The 25,554-nt window shown below is 46.3% G+C and overlaps 1 protein-coding gene across 1 annotated transcript in view; it reads left to right on the top strand.

The window, feature by feature from the left end:
* Positions 1–244: 244 nt before the first annotated feature.
* Positions 245–25,554, top strand: part of DNAJC5B (DnaJ heat shock protein family (Hsp40) member C5 beta) — a gene marked incomplete at both ends in the record, with an annotated part of 33,633 nt that continues 8,323 nt past the window's right edge. The window contains 2 exons of the mRNA XM_079534033.1: positions 245–351; positions 24,183–24,396. Of these exons, the coding sequence (XP_079390159.1) occupies positions 245–351; positions 24,183–24,396 (321 nt within the window). The remainder of the gene's footprint in view (positions 352–24,182; positions 24,397–25,554) is intronic.

Raw genomic sequence — 25,554 nt, 5'->3', positions numbered from 1 at the left:
GCAGTTATTCTGAGCATCCTGTAGAGGTATTCCCACCTGGGGAGGTATTCCCCATATGGGGAATACTTTGAAATCTCTTAAGGAATGGAGAGCAATTTAAAGGGAGTTTCATTTTAGTTTTACTATCCTGTAAATTGTATAAGTGATTTTAACTTTTTCTAAGAAATATTATCCATATATACTTGCAATCCCTGCTATTTTAAATTCTGTTCCTCATTAGCAGCTTTGGTAATGCACTGCTAATATGGCTGAACAAAGGCAACGTGCTTTGTCAACATCAGGGGAAGCATTGTATGGAATCCTGGCCCTAGAGAAGGGAGCAACACATGATGAGATTAAGAAGTCCTACAGGTATGCAAGATGTGTTTTGAAATGTGTCTAAAACACAAGCAACTTTTTTTGTTATGGCAATTGAGGCAGTGTTCTGCACACACTGGGAGTATTCTCCCATAGAAGTTACAGAGCTAAAACACTGAATGTTTTTGCTAACATTTTTATATTTAGCATCTTGTAGTGGAAAACAAAATTATTCTTAAGATGATGCTTTATTTCTTTTCTTACTGCTTATTTTACTTTGGATGCATACGTGTGTGTGTTCATGCTTCTTCCTGAAATTTTTCCTTTTTGAACTTAGCTTCTGCTTTTGTGGGATTTAATGCTTGCCATCCTTCAAAATGCTAAAATTATCAGCAGTTGAAAAGCTAATGTTGATTTTAATATGTCATCATTAAGTTGAGACTGAAGTTGCCAACCAATTAGAGCAATGGCAAACAGAAGTGCTTGCTTCTGAGTCATTGTCTGAAACTGCAAAATAAGAAATTATCCACACTCAGCAAAGTTCCTTCTTAAATTAATCCAACATACTCTTCAACACTGTATTGTTATACAAGTTATTACCATGGAGTAGTTCATTTTTACGAAGGAAGAAAAAAAAATACTGATGGTAGGAACCAGTACAACAATTTACATTTATTTGCCACAACGCTTGGCAAAGAAAGTTTATGCATCTGACACACGTATAATGGTAAACCCTTTTGAGTAACTTGCACTTCAGAATTTGTTGTTACAAGTTCCTTCTCCTCTGTGAGATTGAAAAGATTCAGAGGTGATTCTCTTTGAAGCCACCGATTTCCTCCCAAAATCAACCTGTGCACTTTATCTTAATTGTTTGAATCCAGACAAATGAGAGGTCAGACTGTTACTGTTGAAGAAAGCAAACCATATTTGTAAAGCACAACCCTAGAATAGCACATCCAGTTCTTGTGTTAACACCTTTTCCTGAAGTATGTTGAAAACTGAAGCCTATGTGCAAAAGTGTGTGATGATTCAAGGACAACACTAAAAGACAGAACAAGTACAATCAGTTTATCTCATCAGTAAGCAACAAATAAAAAAAAAAAAGCTGGTAACATATTTGATTACAGTAAAGACTTTGAAAAGGAATAATGTTAGGTGCAAGGGGCTTCTTCAGTTTAGAAGAGAGACATAACCAAAACCAGCTGGATGGACTCTAAAACCAATTAAGCAATAAACCAAAATGAGGTATTTGATTAAGTGAGTGTAACCAGCAGCCGAAAGAAACTGGCAAAAGAATTTCTCTTTTGAAAAAGAAGGGAGGACTTTAAATAAGTCTCACTCAAGCAGAAGTTATTGATATGATGAAATGTATTTTATTGCTGAAATTTAACAAGGCTTAGAAGTAAGTCCAGAAGATTTTATGGGTCTTTTTGCTCTTAAATCTGCTCTGCTGCTACTAAAAGAGAAAGAACATTAAATGTCATCAGTGAAATAGATGTTCTTGACATCAAAATATGCCAGACCTGTATTTAGAGGCTTAATAAATATAATAAAATGTCTATTATACCACTGTAAAGGACATTATTCGTTGCAGTGTATTAGTGACCCAGCTTCAACACACTGTCAAATGTAAGAATATATTTGAACTGAAAAAGAGGTTATGATATAGATCTTTTTGCTTTATTGTTTAGCTTGAATTTTGCTAGGACTCATTTTGAACAAATTGTATCTCTCTGTTTCCTAAAAAGCACGTGTTCAACAGGAGCAGGAACAGTAATGAACAGCCAAACTATGTGTACAGCGGAAACAAAACTATATCATGGTTCTGTTGTCTTGCTTAACTATACCACTAGGGGATAAACTTACTACAGTATCAAATTCACTCATGACTTGCACCTCCTGTGTCCCAGTAGTACAGCCTAGCTGCAGAAACCATCTTCTGTATCAAACTTTGTGCTTTCTCGTTGCTTTTCTCGTTTAATATTCTGGAAAGGAGGCCTTCTTTAGTCCCCAAAGAAGAGAGTTGTCATGGAAGAATGTAGAATGAAATTAACTTTGTTTCATGCTGAACATGAATACGAATGATTTACACAACGATGTGTGGTAAAACTGACAGTAGTGCTTTATCCATCTTTATTAGTAATTATAGCAAAAAAAGGACTGCTTCTCACTAAAGTGGAAATGTCAAAGGGATTCACTTTTAATGAAGTAGCTGTAAATATTTGCAAGATAAAATGATGAGTCAGTCTCACAGATTTGCTTTAATTATAGATTAATTTATGCTAATCCAAAAATCTGCTGCTGAACTGGTATTCTTTAGTATAAGGTATGAAACCAGCAATACCTGATTTTGAGTTTCTTGCCATTATTAATTAAGTCAGTATTAATCATACTACCACAGCCCAGGGCAAAATTTACTTTTTAATAAACATGACAGAATTACCTCTCTGTGCTTTTATTTGGAGTTTGGCACAATCTAATTTCTCAAGCAGATAATGCTAACGGGCTTTTAATCAGCAGAATTTTAAAGGAGATCTGTTTAAATTCAGTTCTCTACCAAAAAAAAATTAAAAAAAAAACTCTAGAAAAAAAAAAAAGGGCATAATAACTTAAACTGTCCATTGACTTCTGCTTTCCAGTCTGGCAGTGAAGCAGTATGCAGAAAGACGGTATTTCCTGTTTTCTTCAGAAGCTTGAAAAGACCCAGTTTTGAAAAGTGAAAGCATAAACTGATCACAAGTTCCACTCAAACAATAGGCACAGTACATATTGTTGAAGTAAAACTTTAGATATCACAGGTTTTTCTATTTTTAATAATCTTCAGGCAGTTTCCCAAAGTGACAAAAATTCTGCATTTGCAGGGAAGAAATGCAGAAATCCTAGACCTTTCTTACATAGCCAGAGTATTGAGAAAAATACATTATCTAATACTAAAGCACTCAAGATTTTTGTAATGTATGAAAAATTATAAAGTAATTTTTTTCCTACAAGATTAATATATCCATGTATAATACTATTAGAATAAATTAAAAAGGGAAGGATAAAATGAACACAATGCAAACTGAACTGCACTGAATATCACAAGAACTTTAAGACATAGAAAACTAAGCCTACAGAGTAGCTTAAAGATAGACGTATTCAAAATGTTGATAAAGAAAAATAAAATATATTACTATTAGTAAACAAAGCAAAAACTATTCAGAAATTAAATTAATTTCAATATTTCCAAGATAAGGACTTCTTGGATGAAGTAGTAATAGGAAAGAAGAAGGCAAAAAAAAAAAAAAAAGTGTGATTCATGTGCTATGACCACATAGCAAAAGGTTTTATTATTTTTGCTGCTACTAAACTCCAAAATAAAAACCACATAAAAACCTCCTTCTGTTGTTAAGCCACAAAAAATAGAATAACTATATCCCTTCAGTAATAATCATGCCCCATTCTATTTCATCTTCCTGCTAATCAGAACTCAATGGACTTGGAAATATCCTTTCTATAACCACCGTAAAATTAGAAGGGACCAGCACAAGGTAAGTCCCCAGACAACCCTCTCTTCAGACTGGAAAAGGACACACCCCTGATGAGATAAGTAGTACAAGTTCATCTTTCAAGCAGATATTATTACAAATTAATTATCTCTCACAAATAGATTCCATCATCAGGAAAGGTCAAGTCAAAGACTAGTATCACAGAACGCATACAATACAAAATCAAGAAAAAAGGGAGGTGCTTTTGGGCGCACCTGCCCTACTTCACTGAGGTGTACCACTCTTCCTACAATTAACAGACTAACAGTAATTTCATAATGGATAGAGAATGTTTCAATAAGTGGACTCAGGCAGGGATTCTCCTTTGCTCCACGCAAAACCTTTATATCTCCACATTCAGAAAATTTCTGCAGCCATTGAGGTTGTCTCTCAGGGGAAGGGCTACTACCCACATAAACATCATTCTGGCATGCTCCTCATCTTACTGCCCATCCTCATTGTCACTGTACAGTAATGCCAGAAAGTAGGCATAGTTGTCTTCCCACCATTGCACAAGTGATGAGGAATTGCAGCGAAACAATTGCTTTGTTACAGACCCCATTCTGTACTTCAACAAGATCCTTCCTCCATCTCTCTTGTTCTTCTGTAATCTAGACATGAAGAAGTCTCCCAGCAGCAAACCAGAGGCCAGCGTGTCCCCTTATGATAAGAGTGCAGGCAAGAGGATGAAAAGCATTGGAGAATGCGGGCATCGATCCCGCTGCCTCTCACATGCTAAGCGAGCGCTCTACCACTTGAGCTAATTCCCCAGCACACAGCCTGCACATCACCTCCCCTCAGCTCTCATACAGCAACCTCTCAGCCACATGGCCCTGCACACAACTCTTGACCACCCAGCACCCTTCTTCACAAACCCAACAACCACTCCCAATTTCCAGGTGCTGGTGCAGCTCCCTCCAAACACACAGGTGCTCAAGGCCAACACCACCTGCCCTGTCTTCTACAGAATCCACCACAGAGCAACGTCCTCCTCTCCACAGCCCGCCAGAGCTCCAGCTTCCGATCCCATCAAAAGCAAGATGCGTGGCCAGCATTCCAAAGGCACCAGTGCTGCAGACTCAGTCGGGGCAAGAGCCAAAAGAGCACTCCTTCGAGCCGGAGTTGAACCAGCGACCTAAGGATGGCCGTGCAAGGGAGCCTACAGTCCTCCGCTCTACCAGCTGAGCTATCGAAGGAATCACAGGGACCTGCCCTGCACCACACCCTTCACGCTCCCATCCGCATTATTCCTATGGCCATAACGCAGCACAACCACGCCTCTGCTCCCACTCCACACCCAGACACACTCATCTCCGACAGCACTGCACCTTCAACGGGAGTTCATGTACTCACTTCTCTAGTAGCACCAACCGAAAAACAGCACAGCCTTCCATTTCACTCTTCATGTTGCCAGAACCTCAGGAAACTCAGCCCCAAGAAACTATTCTCCACCCAATCACACTCCAATCACTTTTGACCTCTGCTCAGCCACCTCATCATCATTCATCCACTCACCTGCCTCCTCTGCGGTCGCAGAACTACTGCAACAATCCTGCACAAAATCCCCTTTTTTGCACGCTCCGCACTCCATGCTGTGCTGCGATCCTTGTATAGACAAACTCCACCTGTAAGAAGGTTTGGGTATCCAGGAGAGGGCTTTAGCTGCATTTGTAGCCGAAGTTGAAGCCAGCCAGCAAACAGAGAGTGCTCAGCCCCCTTGGACACATTTCTCCTACTTTGTTCTCTCAATGATAGAATCTGAATATCACCATTTCTTGTTAACAGCTCTATGCTCCAGCGAGGTTCGCAGTGGTTTCTTCCTCACACAAATTCCAGAGTAAAATCCAAAATACTATTTGCAGGAAACATTCCAGTCTGTGCTCACAATAAGGAGTTCTGGTTCTCTCTCAAAAAAAAAAAAACACAAAAGAAAACGACTGATATTTCCATGTCGTGGATAAGCCCACATTGATAGATCTGTCCTTGCACGTAAGTGCTACTGCCCCAAAAACATCCTGCTGGCATGCTTCCTCAACTTTCAAATCTAACAAGTCGTCTTTGTAAACGGAAGCCCCAAAGCGGGCATGGTGCTCTTGCTGACATTGCCCAAGTGATGAGATCATGCTGAGAAGCACTTTCTTCGCTCCAGACCCCATTACGTCCTTCAACAAGTTGCCTCCTGGACCTCTCTTTGTCTTCTGAAGTACGGGCACACAGATGTCTCAGGACAGAACCCCAGAGGCCAGCGTGTCCCCTCATGAGAAGAGCACAGGCAAGAGGATGAAAAGCATTGGAGAATGCGGGCATCGATCCCGCTGCCTCTCACATGCTAAGCGAGCGCTCTACCACTTGAGCTAATTCCCCAGCACACAGCCTGCACATCACCTCCCCTCAGCTCTCATACAGCAACCTCTCAGCCACATGGCCCTGCACACAACTCTTGACCACCCAGCACCCTTCTTCACAAACCCAACAACCACTCCCAATTTCCAGGTGCTGGTGCAGCTCCCTCCAAACACACAGGTGCTCAAGGCCAACACCACCTGCCCTGTCTTCTACAGAATCCACCACAGAGCAACGTCCTCTTCTCCACGGCCCGCCAGAGCTCCAGCTTCCGATCCCATCAAAAGCAAGATGCGTGGCCAGCGTTCCAAAGGCACCAGTGCTGCAGACTCAGTCGGGGCAAGAGCCAAAAGAGCACTCCTTCGAGCCGGAGTTGAACCAGCGACCTAAGGATGGCCGTGCAAGGGAGCCTACAGTCCTCCGCTCTACCAGCTGAGCTATCGAAGGAATCACAGGGACCTGCCCTGCACCACACCCTTCACGCTCCCATCCGCATTATTCCCACGGCCATAACACAGCACAACAATGCCACTGCTCCCACTCCACACCCAGACACGCTCACCTCCGACAGCACTGCACCTTTCTGAGTACTTCATGCACTCCCCTCACTAGCAGCACTTCCTGAAAACCAACACAGCCTTCCATTTCACTCTCCTCCTTGCCAGAAACACAGGACGCACATCCCTGAGATACTCCGCCCTGTTACACTCCACTCACTTTTGTCATCTGCTCAGGCACCTCATCATCATTCATCCACTCATCCGACTCCTCTACAGTCTCAGAACAACTGGAAACACCCTGCACAGTATCCCCATCCCCTTTTTTTCAAGCTCCATGCTACATGTTGTGCTGAGATCATTCTAAGACAGCCTCCACTTGTAAGAAGACTTGGCTATTACTTAGAGGTTTTCCAGGGCTTTTGCTGCCAAAGCTCAAGTCAGCCTGCAGACAGCCCTTCTAGACACAATTGCACTGGTCTATTCTCCTGAAAGAAGGAAGCCAGTTTCTCCTCAAATTTTTAGCAGCTCACTGCCTTAGTGAGGTTCATTGTTCCTTATTCTTCTCAGAAATTCAAGGGAAAAATGCAGAATCCTATTGGTCAGGAACAATTCCAGTCTGTGCTCGCAATAAGAGGCTGCTTTACTCCAGAGAAAAATCTCATGTTGCCATGCTGTGGATAAGCCCATACTGATGGATCCTTTCTTGCACGTGAGTGCTATTGCCTGATAAAAATCCTGCTAGCATGCTAGCGTTCTCCATTTTCAGAGCTACCAAGTTGGTTTTCAACACAAAGGCTCCAAATGGGCATGGTATTCCTGCCACCATTGCAGAAGCGATGAGGAACTGCAGGGAGACAATTACTTTGCTCCAGACCCCATTACGTCCTTCAACAAGTTGCTTTCAGGAGCTCTATCCTTCCTCTGTAGCCCAGCACACAGAGGTCTCCCGATACAGCTCCAGAGGCCAGCGTGTCAATTCTACCAAGAATGCAGGCATGGGGCTGAAAAGCATTGGAGAATGCGGGCATCGATCCCGCTGCCTCTCACATGCTAAGCGAGCGCTCTACCACTTGAGCTAATTCCCCAGCACACAGCCTGCACATCACCTCCCCTCAGCTCTCATACAGCAACCTCTCAGCCACATGGCCCTGCACACAGCTCTTGACCACCCAGCACCCCTCTTCACAAACCCAACAATCACTCCCAATTTCCAGGTGCTGGTGCAGCTCCCTCCAAACACACAGGTGCTCAAGGCCAACACCACCTGCCCTGTCTTCTACAGAAACCACCACAGAGCAACGTCCTCTTCTCCACGGCCCGCCAGAGCTCCAGCCTCTGATCCCTTCACATACAAGATGCTGGTTCAAGCCAGCCAGTAAATACAGAGGACACAGCACCCGCGCACACAATTCCACTGCTTTGTTACCCTAATGAGACAAAGTCAGTTTCTGCATATCTTTTTAACAGCTCAACGATTCAGTGACATCCACCATTCTTTCTTCTTCTCACAAATTCCAGAGTAAAGTGCAGAGTCCTGTTTGGCAGGAAACACGCTAGTGCGTGTTTGCAATAAGGGATTCTGCTTCTCTCCAGAAAAAAAGAACTCCTTTTGCCATGCCTTGGATAGTCCAATATTGAATGCTATTTCTTCCAGGGAAAGCGCGAGAGCCCCATAAACAGCCTGCTGGCCAGTTCCACTTCTCAGCTGTCTTACCTAACTAATTTTAATTGCACACTATGGCTCCAAATGGGCATGGTACCCTGGACAACACTGCCCAAGTAATGAGATGATGCTGAGAAGCAATTTCTTTGCTAAAGATCCCATTCTGTACTTCGTCAAGTGGCTTTCAGGAGCTCTTCCCTGCAGCGCAGCAGAGAGGTCTCCCGATACAGCTCCAGAGGCCAGCCTGTCCCCTTATGATAAGAGCGCAGGCAAGAGGATGAAAAGCATTGGAGAATGCGGGCATCGATCCCGCTGCCTCTCACATGCTAAGCGAGCGCTCTACCACTTGAGCTAATTCCCCAGCACACAGCCTGCACATCACCTCCCCTCAGCTCTCATACAGCAACCTCTCAGCAACATGGCCCTGCACACAGCTCTTGACCACCCAGCACCCCTCTTCACAAAGCCAACAACCACTCCCAATTTCCAGGTGCTGGTGCAGCTCCCTCCAAACACACAGGTGCTCAAGGCCAACACCACCTGCCCTGTCTTCTACAGAAACCACCACAGAGCAACGTCCTCTTCTCCACGGCCCGCCAGAGCTCCAGCTTCCGATCCCATCAAAAGCAAGATGCGTGGCCAGCGTTCCAAATGCACCAGAGCTGCAGACTCAGTCGGGGCAAGAGCCAAAAGAGCACTCCTTCGAGCCGGAGTTGAACCAGCGACCTAAGGATGGCCGTGCAAGGGAGCCTACAGTCCTCCGCTCTACCAGCTGAGCTATCGAAGGAATCACAGGGACCTGCCCTGCACCACACCCTTCACGCTCCCATCCGCATTATTCCTATGGCCATAACGCAGCACAACCACGCCTCTGCTCCCACTCCACACCCAGACACGCTCACCTCCGACTGCACTGCACCTTCAACGGGACTTCATATACTCACTTCTCTAGTAGCACCAACCGAAAAACAGCACAGCCTTCCATTTCACTCTTCATGTTGCCAGAACCTCAGGAAACTCAGCCCCAAGAAACTATTTTCCACCCAATCACATTCCAATCACTTTTGACCTCTGCTCAGCCACCTCATCATCATTCATCCACTCACCTGCCTCCTCTGCGGTCGCAGAACTACTGGAACAATCCTGCACAAAATCCCCTTTTTTGCACGCTCCGCACTCCATGCTGTGCTGCGATCCTTGTGTAGACAAACTCTACCTGTAAGAAGGTTTGGGTATCCAGGAGAGGGCTTTAGCTGCATTTGTAGCCGAAGTTGAAGCCAGCCAGCAAACAGAGAGTGCTCAGCCCCCTTGGACACATTTCTCCTACTTTGTTCTCTCAATGATAGAATCTTAATATCACCATTTCTTGTTAACAGCTCTACGCTCCAGCGAGGTTTACAGTGGTTTCTTCCTCACACAAATTCCAGAGTAAAATCCAAAATACTATTTGCAGGAAACATTCCAGTCTGTGCTCACAATAAGGAGTTCTGGTTCTCTCTCAAAAAAAAAAAAACACAAAAGAAAACGACTGATATTTCCATGTCGTGGATAAGCCCACATTGATAGATCTGTCCTTGCACATAAGTGCTACTGCCCCAAAAACATCCTGCTGGCATGCTTCCTCAACTTTCAAATCTAACAAGTCGTCTTTGTAAACGGAAGCCCCAAAGCGGGCATGGTGCTCTTGCTGACATTGCCCAAGTGATGAGATCATGCTGAGAAGCACTTTCTTCGCTCCAGACCCCATTACGTCCTTCAACAAGTTGCCTCCTGGACCTCTCTTTGTCTTCTGAAGTACGGGCACACAGATGTCTCAGGACAGAACCCCAGAGGCCAGCGTGTCCCCTCATGAAAAGAGCACAGGCAAGAGGATGAAAAGCATTGGAGAATGCGGGCATCGATCCCGCTGCCTCTCACATGCTAAGCGAGCGCTCTACCACTTGAGCTAATTCCCCAGCACACAGCCTGCACATCACCTCCCCTCAGCTCTCATACAGCAACCTCTCAGCCACATGGCCCTGCACACAACTCTTGACCACCCAGCACCCTTCTTCACAAACCCAACAACCACTCCCAATTTCCAGGTGCTGGTGCAGCTCCCTCCAAACACACAGGTGCTCAAGGTCAACACCACCTGCCCTGTCTTCTACAGAATCCACCACAGAGCAACGTCCTCTTCTCCACGGCCCGCCAGAGCTCCAGCTTCCGATCCCATCAAACGCAAGATGCGTGGCCAGCGTTCCAAATGCACCAGAGCTGCAGACTCAGTCGGGGCAAGAGCCAAAAGAGCACTCCTTCGAGCCGGAGTTGAACCAGCGACCTAAGGATGGCCGTGCAAGGGAGCCTACAGTCCTCCGCTCTACCAGCTGAGCTATCGAAGGAATCACAGGGACCTGCCCTGCACCACACCCTTCACGCTCCCATCTGCATTATTCCCACGGCCATAACACAGCACAACAATGCCACTGCTCCCACTCCACACCCAGACACGCTCACCTCCGACAGCACTGCACCTTTCTGAGTACTTCATGCACTCCCCTCACTAGCAGCACTTCCTGAAAACCAACACAGCCTTCCATTTCACTCTCCTCCTTGCCAGAAACACAGGACGCACATCCCTGAGATACTCCGCCCTGTTACACTCCACTCACTTTTGTCATCTGCTCAGGCACCTCATCATCATTCATCCACTCATCCGACTCCTCTACAGTCTCAGAACAACTGGAAACACCCTGCACAGTATCCCCATCCCCTTTTTTTCAAGCTCCATGCTACATGTTGTGCTGAGATCATTCTAAGACAGCCTCCACTTGTAAGAAGACTTGGCTATTACTTAGAGGTTTTCCAGGGCTTTTGCTGCCAAAGCTCAAGTCAGCCTGCAGACAGCCCTTCTAGACACAATTGCACTGGTCTATTCTCCTGAAAGAAGGAAGCCAGTTTCTCCTCAAATTTTTAGCAGCTCACTGCCTTAGTGAGGTTCATTGTTCCTTATTCTTCTCAGAAATTCAAGGGAAAAATGCAGAATCCTATTGGTCAGGAACAATTCCAGTCTGTGCTCGCAATAAGAGGCTGCTTTACTCCAGAGAAAAATCTCATGTTGCCATGCTGTGGATAAGCCCATACTGATGGATCCTTTCTTGCACGTGAGTGCTATTGCCTGATAAAAATCCTGCTAGCATGCTAGCGTTCTCCATTTTCAGAGCTACCAAGTTGGTTTTCAACACAAAGGCTCCAAATGGGCATGGTATTCCTGCCACCATTGCAGAAGCGATGAGGAACTGCAGGGAGACAATTACTTTGCTCCAGACCCCATTACGTCCTTCAACAAGTTGCTTTCAGGAGCTCTATCCTTCCTCTGTAGCCCAGCACACAGAGGTCTCCCGATACAGCTCCAGAGGCCATACTGTCAATTCTACCAAGAATGCAGGCATGGGGCTGAAAAGCATTGGAGAATGCGGGCATCGATCCCGCTGCCTCTCACATGCTAAGCGAGCGCTCTACCACTTGAGCTAATTCCCCAGCACACAGCCTGCACATCACCTCCCCTCAGCTCTCATACAGCAACCTCTCAGCCACATGGCCCTGCACACAGCTCTTGACCACCCAGCACCCTTCTTCACAAACCCAACAATCACTCCCAATTTCCAGGTGCTGGTGCAGCTCCCTCCAAACACACAGGTGCTCAAGGCCAACACCACCTGCCCTGTCTTCTACAGAAACCACCACAGAGCAACGTCCTCTTCTCCACGGCCCGCCAGAGCTCCAGCCTCTGATCCCTTCACATACAAGATGCTGGTTCAAGCCAGCCAGTAAATACAGAGGACACAGCACCCGCGCACACAATTCCACTGCTTTGTTACCCTAATGAGACAAAGTCAGTTTCTGCATATCTTTTTAACAGCTCAACGATTCAGTGACATCCACCATTCTTTCTTCTTCTCACAAATTCCAGAGTAAAGTGCAGAGTCCTGTTTGGCAGGAAACACGCTAGTGCGTGTTTGCAATAAGGGATTCTGCTTCTCTCCAGAAAAAAAGAACTCCTTTTGCCATGCCTTGGATAGTCCAATATTGAATGCTATTTCTTCCAGGGAAAGCGCGAGAGCCCCATAAACAGCCTGCTGGCCAGTTCCACTTCTCAGCTGTCTTACCTAACTAATTTTAATTGCACACTATGGCTCCAAATGGGCATGGTACCCTGGACAACACTGCCCAAGTAATGAGATGATGCTGAGAAGCAATTTCTTTGCTAAAGATCCCATTCTGTACTTCGTCAAGTGGCTTTCAGGAGCTCTTCCCTGCAGCGCAGCAGAGAGGTCTCCCGATACAGCTCCAGAGGCCAGCCTGTCCCCTTATGATAAGAGCGCAGGCAAGAGGATGAAAAGCATTGGAGAATGCGGGCATCGATCCCGCTGCCTCTCACATGCTAAGCGAGCGCTCTACCACTTGAGCTAATTCCCCAGCACACAGCCTGCACATCACCTCCCCTCAGCTCTCATACAGCAACCTCTCAGCCACATGGCCCTGCACACAACTCTTGACCACCCAGCACCCTTCTTCACAAACCCAACAACCACTCCCAATTTCCAGGTGCTGGTGCAGCTCCCTCCAAACACACAGGTGCTCAAGGCCAACACCACCTGCCCTGTCTTCTACAGAAACCACCACAGAGCAACGTCCTCTTCTCCACGGCCCGCCAGAGCTCCAGCTTCCGATCCCATCAAAAGCAAGATGCGTGGCCAGCGTTCCAAATGCACCAGAGCTGCAGACTCAGTCGGGGCAAGAGCCAAAAGAGCACTCCTTCGAGCCGGAGTTGAACCAGCGACCTAAGGATGGCCGTGCAAGGGAGCCTACAGTCCTCCGCTCTACCAGCTGAGCTATCGAAGGAATCACAGGGACCTGCCCTGCACCACACCCTTCACGCTCCCATCCGCATTATTCCTATGGCCATAACGCAGCACAACCACGCCTCTGCTCCCACTCCACACCCAGACACGCTCATCTCCGACAGCACTGCACCTTCAACGGGAGTTCATGTACTCACTTCTCTAGTAGCACCAACCGAAAAACAGCACAGCCTTCCATTTCACTCTTCATGTTGCCAGAACCTCAGGAAACTCAGCCCCAAGAAACTATTCTCCACCCAATCACACTCCAATCACTTTTGACCTCTGCTCAGCCACCTCATCATCATTCATCCACTCACCTGCCTCCTCTGCGGTCGCAGAACTACTGCAACAATCCTGCACAAAATCCCCTTTTTTGCACGCTCCGCACTCCATGCTGTGCTGCGATCCTTGTGTAGACAAACTCCACCTGTAAGAAGGTTTGGGTATCCAGGAGAGGGCTTTAGCTGCATTTGTAGCCGAAGTTGAAGCCAGCCAGCAAACAGAGAGTGCTCAGCCCCCTTGGACACATTTCTCCTACTTTGTTCTCTCAATGATAGAATCTGAATATCACCATTTCTTGTTAACAGCTCTACGCTCCAGCGAGGTTTACAGTGGTTTCTTCCTCACACAAATTCCAGAGTAAAATCCAAAATACTATTTGCAGGAAACATTCCAGTCTGTGCTCACAATAAGGAGTTCTGGTTCTCTCTCAAAAAAAAAAAAAAACAAAAGAAAACAACTGATATTTCCATGTCGTGGATAAGCCCACATTGATAGATCTGTCCTTGCACGTAAGTGCTACTGCCCCAAAAACATCCTGCTGGCATGCTTCCTCAACTTTCAAATCTAACAAGTCGTCTTTGTAAACGGAAGCCCCAAAGCGGGCATGGTGCTCTTGCTGACATTGCCCAAGTGATGAGATCATGCTGAGAAGCACTTTCTTCGCTCCAGACCCCATTACGTCCTTCAACAAGTTGCCTCCTGGACCTCTCTTTGTCTTCTGAAGTACGGGCACACAGATGTCTCAGGACAGAACCCCAGAGGCCAGCGTGTCCCCTCATGAAAAGAGCACAAGCAAGAGGATGAAAAGCATTGGAGAATGCGCGCATCGATCCCGCTGCCTCTCACATGCTAAGCGAGCGCTCTACCACTTGAGCTAATTCCCCAGCACACAGCCTGCACATCACCTCCCCTCAGCTCTCATACAGCAACCTCTCAGCCACATGGCCCTGCACACAGCTCTTGACCACCCAGCACCCCTCTTCACAAACCCAACAATCACTCCCAATTTCCAGGTGCTGGTGCAGCTCCCTCCAAACACACAGGTGCTCAAGGCCAACACCACCTGCCCTGTCTTCTACAGAAACCACCACAGAGCAACGTCCTCTTCTCCACGGCCCGCCAGAGCTCCAGCTTCCGATCCCATCAAAAGCAAGATGCGTGGCCAGCGTTCCAAATGCACCAGAGCTGCAGACTCAGTCGGGGCAAGAGCCAAAAGAGCACTCCTTCGAGCCGGAGTTGAACCAGCGACCTAAGGATGGCCGTGCAAGGGAGCCTACAGTCCTCCGCTCTACCAGCTGAGCTATCGAAGGAATCACAGGGACCTGCCCTGCACCACACCCTTCATGCTCCCATCTGCATTATTCCCACGGCCATAACACAGCACAACAATGCCACTGCTCCCACTCCACACCCAGACACGCTCACCTCCGACAGCACTGCACCTTTCTGAGTACTTCATGCACTCCCCTCACTAGCAGCACTTCCTGAAAACCAACACAGCCTTCCATTTCACTCTCCTCCTTGCCAGAAACACAGGACGCACATCCCTGAGATACTCCGCCCTGTTACACTCCACTCACTTTTGTCATCTGCTCAGGCACCTCATCATCATTCATCCACTCATCCGACTCCTCTACAGTCTCAGAACAACTGGAAACACCCTGCACAGTATCCCCATCCCCTTTTTTTCAAGCTCCATGCTACATGTTGTGCTGAGATCATTCTAAGACAGCCTCCACTTGTAAGAAGACTTGGCTATTACTTAGAGGTTTTCCAGGGCTTTTGCTGCCAAAGCTCAAGTCAGCCTGCAGACAGCCCTTCTAGACACAATTGCACTGGTCTATTCTCCTGAAAGAAGGAAGCCAGTTTCTCCTCAAATTTTTAGCAGCTCACTGCCTTAGTGAGGTTCATTGTTCCTTATTCTTCTCAGAAATTCAAGGGAAAAATGCAGAATCCTATTGGTCAGGAACAATTCCAGTCTGTGCTCGCAATAAGAGGCTGCTTTACTCCAGAGAAAAATCTCATGTTGCCATGCTGTGGATAAGCCCATACTGATGGATCCTTTCTTGCACGTGAGTGCTATTGCCTGATAAAAATCCTGCTAGCATGCTAGCGTTCTCCATTTTCAGAGCTACCAAGTTGGTTTTCAACACAAAGGCTCCAAATGGGCATGGTATTCCTGCCACCATTGCAGAAGCGATGAGGAACTGCAGGGAGACAATTACTTTGCTCCAGACCCCATTACGTCCTTCAACAAGTTGCTTTCAGGAGCTCTATCCTTCCTCTGTAGCCCAGCACACAGAGGTCTCCCGATACAGCTCCAGAGGCCATACTGTCAATTCTACCAAGAATGCAGGCATGGGGCTGAAAAGCATTGGAGAATGCGGGCATCGATCCCGCTGCCTCTCACATGCTAAGCGAGCGCTCTACCACTTGAGCTAATTCCCCAGCACACAGCCTGCACATCACCTCCCCTCAGCTCTCATACAGCAACCTCTCAGCCACATGGCCCTGCACACAGCTCTTGACCACCCAGCACCCTTCTTCACAAACCCAACAACCACTCCCAATTTCCAGGTGCTGGTGCAGCTCCCTTCAAACACACAGGTGCTCAAGGCCAACACCACCTGCCCTGTCTTCTACAGAAACCACCACAGAGCAACGTCCTCTTCTCCACGGCCCGCCAGAGCTCCAGCCTCTGATCCCTTCACATACAAGATGCTGGTTCAAGCCAGCCAGTAAATACAGAGGACACAGCACCCGCGCACACAATTCCACTGCTTTGTTACCCTAATGAGACAAAGTCAGTTTCTGCATATCTTTTTAACAGCTCAACGATTCAGTGACATCCACCATTCTTTCTTCTTCTCACAAATTCCAGAGTAAAGTGCAGAGTCCTGTTTGGCAGGAAACACGCTAGTGCGTGTTTGCAATAAGGGATTCTGCTTCTCTCCAGAAAAAAAGAACTCCTTTTGCCATGCCTTGGATAGTCCAATATTGAATGCTATTTCTTCCAGGGAAAGCGCGAGAGCCCCATAAACAGCCTGCTGGCCAGTTCCACTTCTCAGCTGTCTTACCTAACTAATTTTAATTGCACACTATGGCTCCAAATGGGCATGGTACCCTGGACAACACTGCCCAAGTAATGAGATGATGCTGAGAAGCAATTTCTTTGCTAAAGATCCCATTCTGTACTTCGTCAAGTGGCTTTCAGGAGCTCTTCCCTGCAGCGCAGCAGAGAGGTCTCCCGATACAGCTCCAGAGGCCAGCGTGTCCCCTTATGATAAGAGCGCAGGCAAGAGGATGAAAAGCATTGGAGAATGCGGGCATCGATCCCTCTGCCTCTCACATGCTAAGCGAGCGCTCTACCACTTGAGCTAATTCCCCAGCACACAGCCTGCACATCACCTCCCCTCAGCTCTCATACAGCAACCTCTCAGCCACATGGCCCTGCACACAACTCTTGACCACCCAGCACCCTTCTTCACAAACCCAACAACCACTCCCAATTTCCAGGTGCTGGTGCAGCTCCCTCCAAACACACAGGTGCTCAAGGCCAACACCACCTGCCCTGTCTTCTACAGAATCCACCACAGAGCAACGTCCTCTTCTCCACGGCCCGCCAGAGCTCCAGCTTCCGATCCCATCAAAAGCAAGATGCGTGGCCAGCGTTCCAAATGCACCAGAGCTGCAGACTCAGTCGGGGCAAGAGCCAAAAGAGCACTCCTTCGAGCCGGAGTTGAACCAGCGACCTAAGGATGGCCGTGCAAGGGAGCCTACAGTCCTCCGCTCTACCAGCTGAGCTATCGAAGGAATCACAGGGACCTGCCCTGCACCACACCCTTCATGCTCCCATCTGCATTATTCCCACGGCCATAACACAGCACAACAATGCCACTGCTCCCACTCCACACCCAGACACGCTCACCTCCGACAGCACTGCACCTTTCTGAGTACTTCATGCACTCCCCTCACTAGCAGCACTTCCTGAAAACCAACACAGCCTTCCATTTCACTCTCCTCCTTGCCAGAAACACAGGACGCACATCCCTGAGATACTCCGCCCTGTTACACTCCACTCACTTTTGTCATCTGCTCAGGCACCTCATCATCATTCATCCACTCATCCGACTCCTCTACAGTCTCAGAACAACTGGAAACACCCTGCACAGTATCCCCATCCCCTTTTTTTCAAGCTCCATGCTACATGTTGTGCTGAGATCATTCTAAGACAGCCTCCACTTGTAAGAAGACTTGGCTATTACTTAGAGGTTTTCCAGGGCTTTTGCTGCCAAAGCTCAAGTCAGCCTGCAGGCAGCCCTTCTAGACACAATTGCACTGGTCTATTCTCCTGAAAGAAGGAAGCCAGTTTCTCCTCAAATTTTTAGCAGCTCACTGCCTTAGTGAGGTTCATTGTTCCTTATTCTTCTCAGAAATTCAAGGGAAAAATGCAGAATCCTATTGGTCAGGAACAATTCCAGTCTGTGCTCGCAATAAGAGGCTGCTTTACTCCAGAGAAAAATCTCATGTTGCCATGCTGTGGATAAGCCCATACTGATGGATCCTTTCTTGCACGTGAGTGCTATTGCCTGATAAAAATCCTGCTAGCATGCTAGCGTTCTCCATTTTCAGAGCTACCAAGTTGGTTTTCAACACAAAGGCTCCAAATGGGCATGGTATTCCTGCCACCATTGCAGAAGCGATGAGGAACTGCAGGGAGACAATTACTTTGCTCCAGACCCCATTACGTCCTTCAACAAGTTGCTTTCAGGAGCTCTATCCTTCCTCTGTAGCCCAGCACACAGAGGTCTCCCGATACAGCTCCAGAGGCCATACTGTCAATTCTGCCAAGAATGCAGGCATGGGGCTGAAAAGCATTGGAGAATGCGGGCATCGATCCCGCTGCCTCTCACATGCTAAGCGAGCGCTCTACCACTTGAGCTAATTCCCCAGCACACAGCCTGCACATCACCTCCCCTCAGCTCTCATACAGCAACCTCTCAGCCACATGGCCCTGCACACAACTCTTGACCACCCAGCACCCTTCTTCACAAACCCAACAACCACTCCCAATTTCCAGGTGCTGGTGCAGCTCCCTTCAAACACACAGGTGCTCAAGGCCAACACCACCTGCCCTGTCTTCTACAGAATCCACCACAGAGCAACGTCCTCTTCTCCACGGCCCGCCAGAGCTCCAGCTTCCGATCCCATCAAAAGCAAGATGCGTGGCCAGCGTTCCAAATGCACCAGAGCTGCAGACTCAGTCGGGGCAAGAGCCAAAAGAGCACTCCTTCGAGCCGGAGTTGAACCAGCGACCTAAGGATGGCCGTGCAAGGGAGCCTACAGTCCTCCGCTCTACCAGCTGAGCTATCGAAGGAATCACAGGGACCTGCCCTGCACCACACCCTTCACGCTCCCATCCGCATTATTCCTATGGCCATAACGCAGCACAACCACGCCTCTGCTCCCACTCCACACCCAGACACGCTCATCTCCGACAGCACTGCACCTTCAACGGGAGTTCATGTACTCACTTCTCTAGTAGCACCAACCGAAAAACAGCACAGCCTTCCATTTCACTCTTCATGTTGCCAGAACCTCAGGAAACTCAGCCCCAAGAAACTATTCTCCACCCAATCACACTCCAATCACTTTTGACCTCTGCTCAGCCACCTCATCATCATTCATCCACTCACCTGCCTCCTCTGCGGTCGCAGAACTACTGCAACAATCCTGCACAAAATCCCCTTTTTTGCACGCTCCGCACTCCATGCTGTGCTGCGATCCTTGTATAGACAAACTCCACCTGTAAGAAGGTTTGGGTATCCAGGAGAGGGCTTTAGCTGCATTTGTAGCCGAAGTTGAAGCCAGCCAGCAAACAGAGAGTGCTCAGCCCCCTTGGACACATTTCTCCTACTTTGTTCTCTCAATGATAGAATCTGAATATCACCATTTCTTGTTAACAGCTCTATGCTCCAGCGAGGTTCGCAGTGGTTTCTTCCTCACACAAATTCCAGAGTAAAATCCAAAATACTATTTGCAGGAAACATTCCAGTCTGTGCTCACAATAAGGAGTTCTGGTTCTCTCTCAAAAAAAAAAAAAACACAAAAGAAAACGACTGATATTTCCATGTCGTGGATAAGCCCACATTGATAGATCTGTCCTTGCACGTAAGTGCTACTGCCCCAAAAACATCCTGCTGGCATGCTTCCTCAACTTTCAAATCTAACAAGTCGTCTTTGTAAACGGAAGCCCCAAAGCGGGCATGGTGCTCTTGCTGACATTGCCCAAGTGATGAGATCATGCTGAGAAGCACTTTCTTCGCTCCAGACCCCATTACGTCCTTCAACAAGTTGCCTCCTGGACCTCTCTTTGTCTTCTGAAGTACGGGCACACAGATGTCTCAGGACAGAACCCCAGAGGCCAGCGTGTCCCCTCATGAGAAGAGCACAGGCAAGAGGATGAAAAGCATTGGAGAATGCGGGCATCGATCCCGCTGCCTCTCACATGCTAAGCGAGCGCTCTACCACTTGAGCTAATTCCCCAGCACACAGCCTGCACATCACCTCCCCTCAGCTCTCATACAGCAACCTCTCAGCCACATGGCCCTGCACACAGCTCTTGACCACCCAGCACCCCTCTTCACAAACCCAACAATCACTCCCAATTTCCAGGTGCTGGTGCAGCTCCCTCCAAATACACAGGTGCTCAAGGCCAACACCACCTGCCCTGCCTTCTACAGAAACCACCACAGAGCAACGTCCTCTTCTCCACGGCCCGCCAGAGCTCCAGCTTCCGATCCCATCAAAAGCAAGATGCGTGGCCAGCGTTCCAAATGCAGCAGAGCTGCAGACTCAGTCGGGGCAAGAGCCAAAAGAGCACTCCTTCGAGCCGGAGTTGAACCAGCGACCTAAGGATGGCCGTGCAAGGGAGCCTACAGTCCTCCGCTCTACCAGCTGAGCTATCGAAGGAATCACAGGGACCTGCCCTGCACCACACCCTTCATGCTCCCATCTGCATTATTCCCACGGCCATAACACAGCACAACAATGCCACTGCTCCCACTCCACACCCAGACACGCTCACCTCCGACAGCACTGCACCTTTCTGAGTACTTCATGCACTCCCCTCACTAGCAGCACTTCCTGAAAACCAACACAGCCTTCCATTTCACTCTCCTCCTTGCCAGAAACACAGGACGCACATCCCTGAGATACTCCGCCCTGTTACACTCCACTCACTTTTGTCATCTGCTCAGGCACCTCATCATCATTCATCCACTCATCCGACTCCTCTACAGTCTCAGAACAACTGGAAACACCCTGCACAGTATCCCCATCCCCTTTTTTTCAAGCTCCATGCTACATGTTGTGCTGAGATCATTCTAAGACAGCCTCCACTTGTAAGAAGACTTGGCTATTACTTAGAGGTTTTCCAGGGCTTTTGCTGCCAAAGCTCAAGTCAGCCTGCAGACAGCCCTTCTAGACACAATTGCACTGGTCTATTCTCCTGAAAGAAGGAAGCCAGTTTCTCCTCAAATTTTTAGCAGCTCACTGCCTTAGTGAGGTTCATTGTTCCTTATTCTTCTCAGAAATTCAAGGGAAAAATGCAGAATCCTATTGGTCAGGAACAATTCCAGTCTGTGCTCGCAATAAGAGGCTGCTTTACTCCAGAGAAAAATCTCATGTTGCCATGCTGTGGATAAGCCCATACTGATGGATCCTTTCTTGCACGTGAGTGCTATTGCCTGATAAAAATCCTGCTAGCATGCTAGCGTTCTCCATTTTCAGAGCTACCAAGTTGGTTTTCAACACAAAGGCTCCAAATGGGCATGGTATTCCTGCCTCCATTGCAGAAGGAATGAGATGATGCTGAGAAGCACTTTCTTTGCTAAAGATCCCATTCAGTGCTTCATCAAATTGCTTTCAGGAGTTCTCTCCATTCTCTGTAGCCAGAGTTGTAGCTCACACAACATCACTTTTTTTTTCCAAGCTCTACACTCCTTGCTGTGCTGTGATCATTTTAAGACAACCTCCACCTGTATGAAGACGTGAGTATTACTTAGAAATTTTCCATGGCTTTTGCAGCTAATGTTCAAGTCCGCCTGCACACAGGCCCTGTGGACACAATTCCACTTCTTTGTTCTCTTGAGAGAACGTGAGGCTCTCCATACTCTATGCTTTTCTGACAATCACTATTCTTTCTTCTTCTCACAAATTCCCATGTAAAATGCAGAATCCCATTTGTCGGGAAACATTCCAGTGTGTTCGCAATAAGGGATTCTGCTTCTCTCCAGTAAAAAATAACTCATTTTGCCATTCCATGGACAGTCTCATTTTGATCAATCGTTGATCCTTGCTGTCCAACCAATTCCTTTTCCAGAAAATGGTCTTTCCATCAAATTTTGTTTCTCTGATTTGGAGGCTTAGATGTGGTGTGGGACACTGTCAGATGTTTTTCACAAGTCCAAGTAGATGATGTGAGTTTCTCCTCCCACATCCATCAGCACTGTAACCCTGTCATAGAAGACAATTCTGTCTTGTAGTTCTTGTCCTCACTCGTTTTTTGGGCTGAACTTAATGGAGTTCTTTCTCTCATTCATAAGAATTACACGTGCAGCATATAGATCTCTGTCCCACTACTAAATTATCACTGATTATTTTAGGTTATCTTCATGTGTGGAGAGTTGTTTCGTTATTGTAATATTTTTAGTGAGTTTTCCCAAAACTGAAGAATATGTCTCCTGTTTTATTAACAGCACTTTGTTGAATGCTGTTAACATTATAAAGCAGTCCTAAGCTATAGCAGCATGCAACTAGCATATTTTTCACTCTTTGAAATTACATAGAGTTCAAATTATTATTTTTATGAGATCTGAGGGGATATGAAGAGGGCAGAAGAGGTCTTTGGGTCTGTTAGTTTTTTGGAGAATGGCCAGAGATTGATTGTCTGATCCTTCTAGCCAATCATGAGTTTTGAGAGCAATGTTTCTCCTATTTTTCATTATAATTGCTAGGTTTTGTTTTCAGCTAAGAAAAGGAATAGATTGCATAAGCTACTTGAATACTTGGATGGTACATTATGTCATCAGTCATGCAAGAATTAACTTGTTTCTCCAGTTTTCCTATTTCATTTTTTATAACGTTTAAGGTACCGTATGCACAGTATATTAAATCTGGCTGAACATGAACTTATTTATTTTATTAGAGATATGTTTAAGGCATTGTTATGATCTATGAGAAGATTATTTGAGTTCAGTGTACAGAACTGGAAAGACTGTTGGCAGAGGCTAATCCCAGGTTTATATCAGTCCTGATATCGCCAAAATGTCTCTAAGACATGAACTTGCATCAAGAGCAAAGCAGTAGCATTTTACCAGGTGAATAATGTGTACTGAGACTTCAGTAGAAAGTCAAGCAGTACCCCTCTCAGAGGATAGATTTATTAAAGTAAATGTGGGCACACAGCCTTCGTATCACAATTTATTTACTTATTTACTTTCTCATTAATTCGTTGATTTGTTTGTTTGCTTTGGCATAATGGGCAGGAAGCACTCAGAAAGGACGTTCACAAAATATCCCATAACTGGGTTTAGGGGAGGATGGCGGAAGGGAACACACTACTCAATCGCTTTTAATGCCACTAGAGGTCAGCACTAGTCATTAAATAAAGGTCCTGGGAAAATCTTATTGCCACTGTTTCAAAGGGAGCGAGATTTTCGACGAGATACACGTCTGTGCTTGTTCTGCAGGTACATGTGAGCTCACACTGCTCCAGCGTGCTTGGAAGCCAACCTTCCTTTGTCCAAAGCTGCATGTCCCCAGTGTTATTTGTGAACCTGTGGTCCTGTGCTGCTGCTTACAAGTTGAAGCTGTACGTAGATGCCATAGCAATGAGAGCAGTCAGAGAAAAGTGACAGCACTGAGCTCTGTCCCAGCAAAGGCCTAAGCAGCACAGACAGCCCAAAGCAGTCAGCAGTCAGCTTCTGCTGTAATAAGACTGTTTCTGAAATGGGGCACTGGCAAATTAGGCCCAAAGGCAGGCATCAGAAATTGGGGCTAATTCACTATGCCTTTCCATCATGTACTTCAGAAAGATGCTCTTTCAACTCCTTCATTTGTTCTTCCTCATCACTGTCTAAGCTCCTGCAAACACAGATGTTGTTTACAAAATTTTAATATAGTTACTGTTGATAAACAATCAGACACTTACTATAAAGATAATTTTGATGGGATAAACAATGTTTTTTTAAAAAAAACTTTCACAAAATATTTACCTTTGTTGAAACCTGCTAATGGATGCAAATCACCAGATAAATGTAGTGCAGTGTAGCGCAACAAATGCTTGTGATTTATTATTATGCTAAAATCTATGCTTTCAGCATCTCTTCCTCAATGACCTTGGGAGCTGACTAAGTATCAAGGCACAACTGTCATGCTTAGTGTAAGCAGAACAATTCTTAAACAAATAAACAAAAAAACACCTTTCATTTGCAGTGGCATTTTCCTTTCACTGAATGCTCTGCATGCATTAGATCTGGAAATAAGAAGGCCCAGGGTGAACACCGTGTTCAAAATAATTGAGTCTATTTGCAATGCTTTATTTGTATCTTTGTAAATAAACATATATGTACACACTACAGATTTTTTTTTCCTTGTGTTTTTTTTTTTTCCCCTGTTTAAGAAAATTGGCCCTGAAATATCATCCTGACAAGAACCCTGACAATCCAGAGGCTGCCGAAAAATTTAAAGAGATTAACAATGCTCATGCAACACTGACTGATCTCTCCAAGAGAAACATATATGACAAGTATGGATCCTTGGGGCTCTACGTGGCAGAACAGTTCGGGGAGGAAAATGTTAACACATATTTCATGCTCTCTAGCTGGTGGGCAAAGGTAAGCTGCTATTTTCTGTTGAAAAGTACTGCTATGCACACAGGTGCTTACATATACAAGGAACCCTTTGAAAAACATGGTATTTGATAGAGTAGGATCAGGATTTAAAATGCTAATAAAAGTGTAATTAAGCAATAATAAATATTGGAAAATTAAGAGTGGCAGATATACCATCAATTCAGAAGAGAGCTAATATAAAATATCTTTTTCTTTCTAACTTGGTAAATAGTTGAATGCACATTTTGTAACACTTTCAGACATTAATTAGATTTGAATCTGGTGCTTCAGGATAACTTTGACTTTCTTTTCTGTAATGACTAAATGAAAGTGACTCATTGTTCAAAAATGAGAAGGCCCACTTATGTGACAACCAGTTAATAAGTTATTACAGTACAAATATAGCTGTGTTCTTTGCTATATATAGCAGTCGGCATAAGTAAGCAATAATAATACATAACACTGTGGGATTATGGTGCCATATATGTGCCCTGTCAGTCTGTGGTGAGGGGGTGAGAGAAGGGATGTGGAAGAAGTGAGAACTGAGGAATGGAATAAGAGATCAGGAAAAGAAGAGCATGATGCATCAAATGCTGATATATTGTTCAAGGGAAAACACATCACGGAGTGCTCTAGTGATAAGAGTTGCGTTTGTGTGCTCTATTATGTCACTGTTGTCCCCCAGTGTTTCTATATGTCAAATTCTGGTGTTTCAGCAGAAATGAGATGTTACAGAAATGTAACAAACCAGCATGCAAAATTCATGCTCTCCCTACCAGTTCCCAGAAACAAAACGACCAGAAAGCAAGGGCTCTGCTGGAACAAATGAAAAATGGTCTGAACTGCACGAAGCAAGCATGCTATGACAGCTCTGAGATCGGTGGAACACGCACTGTGTTCATGATGGATCAGGCCAGTGCTTCACCACTCTTTGCAACAGGGAGATCACTTTGCGCAGTTCTGTGGGTCTGGGAAGCCATAATTTGTACGTTGGATCATATGGAAATGTTTCAAATGCAAAAAATTCCCAACGTTGAAATGACAGCCATACAGCTGGAGTGGCCTCCTCAGAAGCTGCCTGGAGGCTGCCTACCTGCAGTTGCTGCAGCTAAATCCTTCTGCAGGCTGGACTCCCTCACTGCTGCTTTCTGTCACTGATGG

The sequence above is a fragment of the Tetrao urogallus genome (genome assembly GCF_951394365.1).
Source record: "Tetrao urogallus genome assembly, chromosome: 3".
NCBI lineage: Eukaryota > Metazoa > Chordata > Aves > Galliformes > Phasianidae > Tetrao > Tetrao urogallus.
Note: the sequence above shows the minus strand (reverse complement) of the source record. Positions and strands in the feature narration are given on the sequence as shown.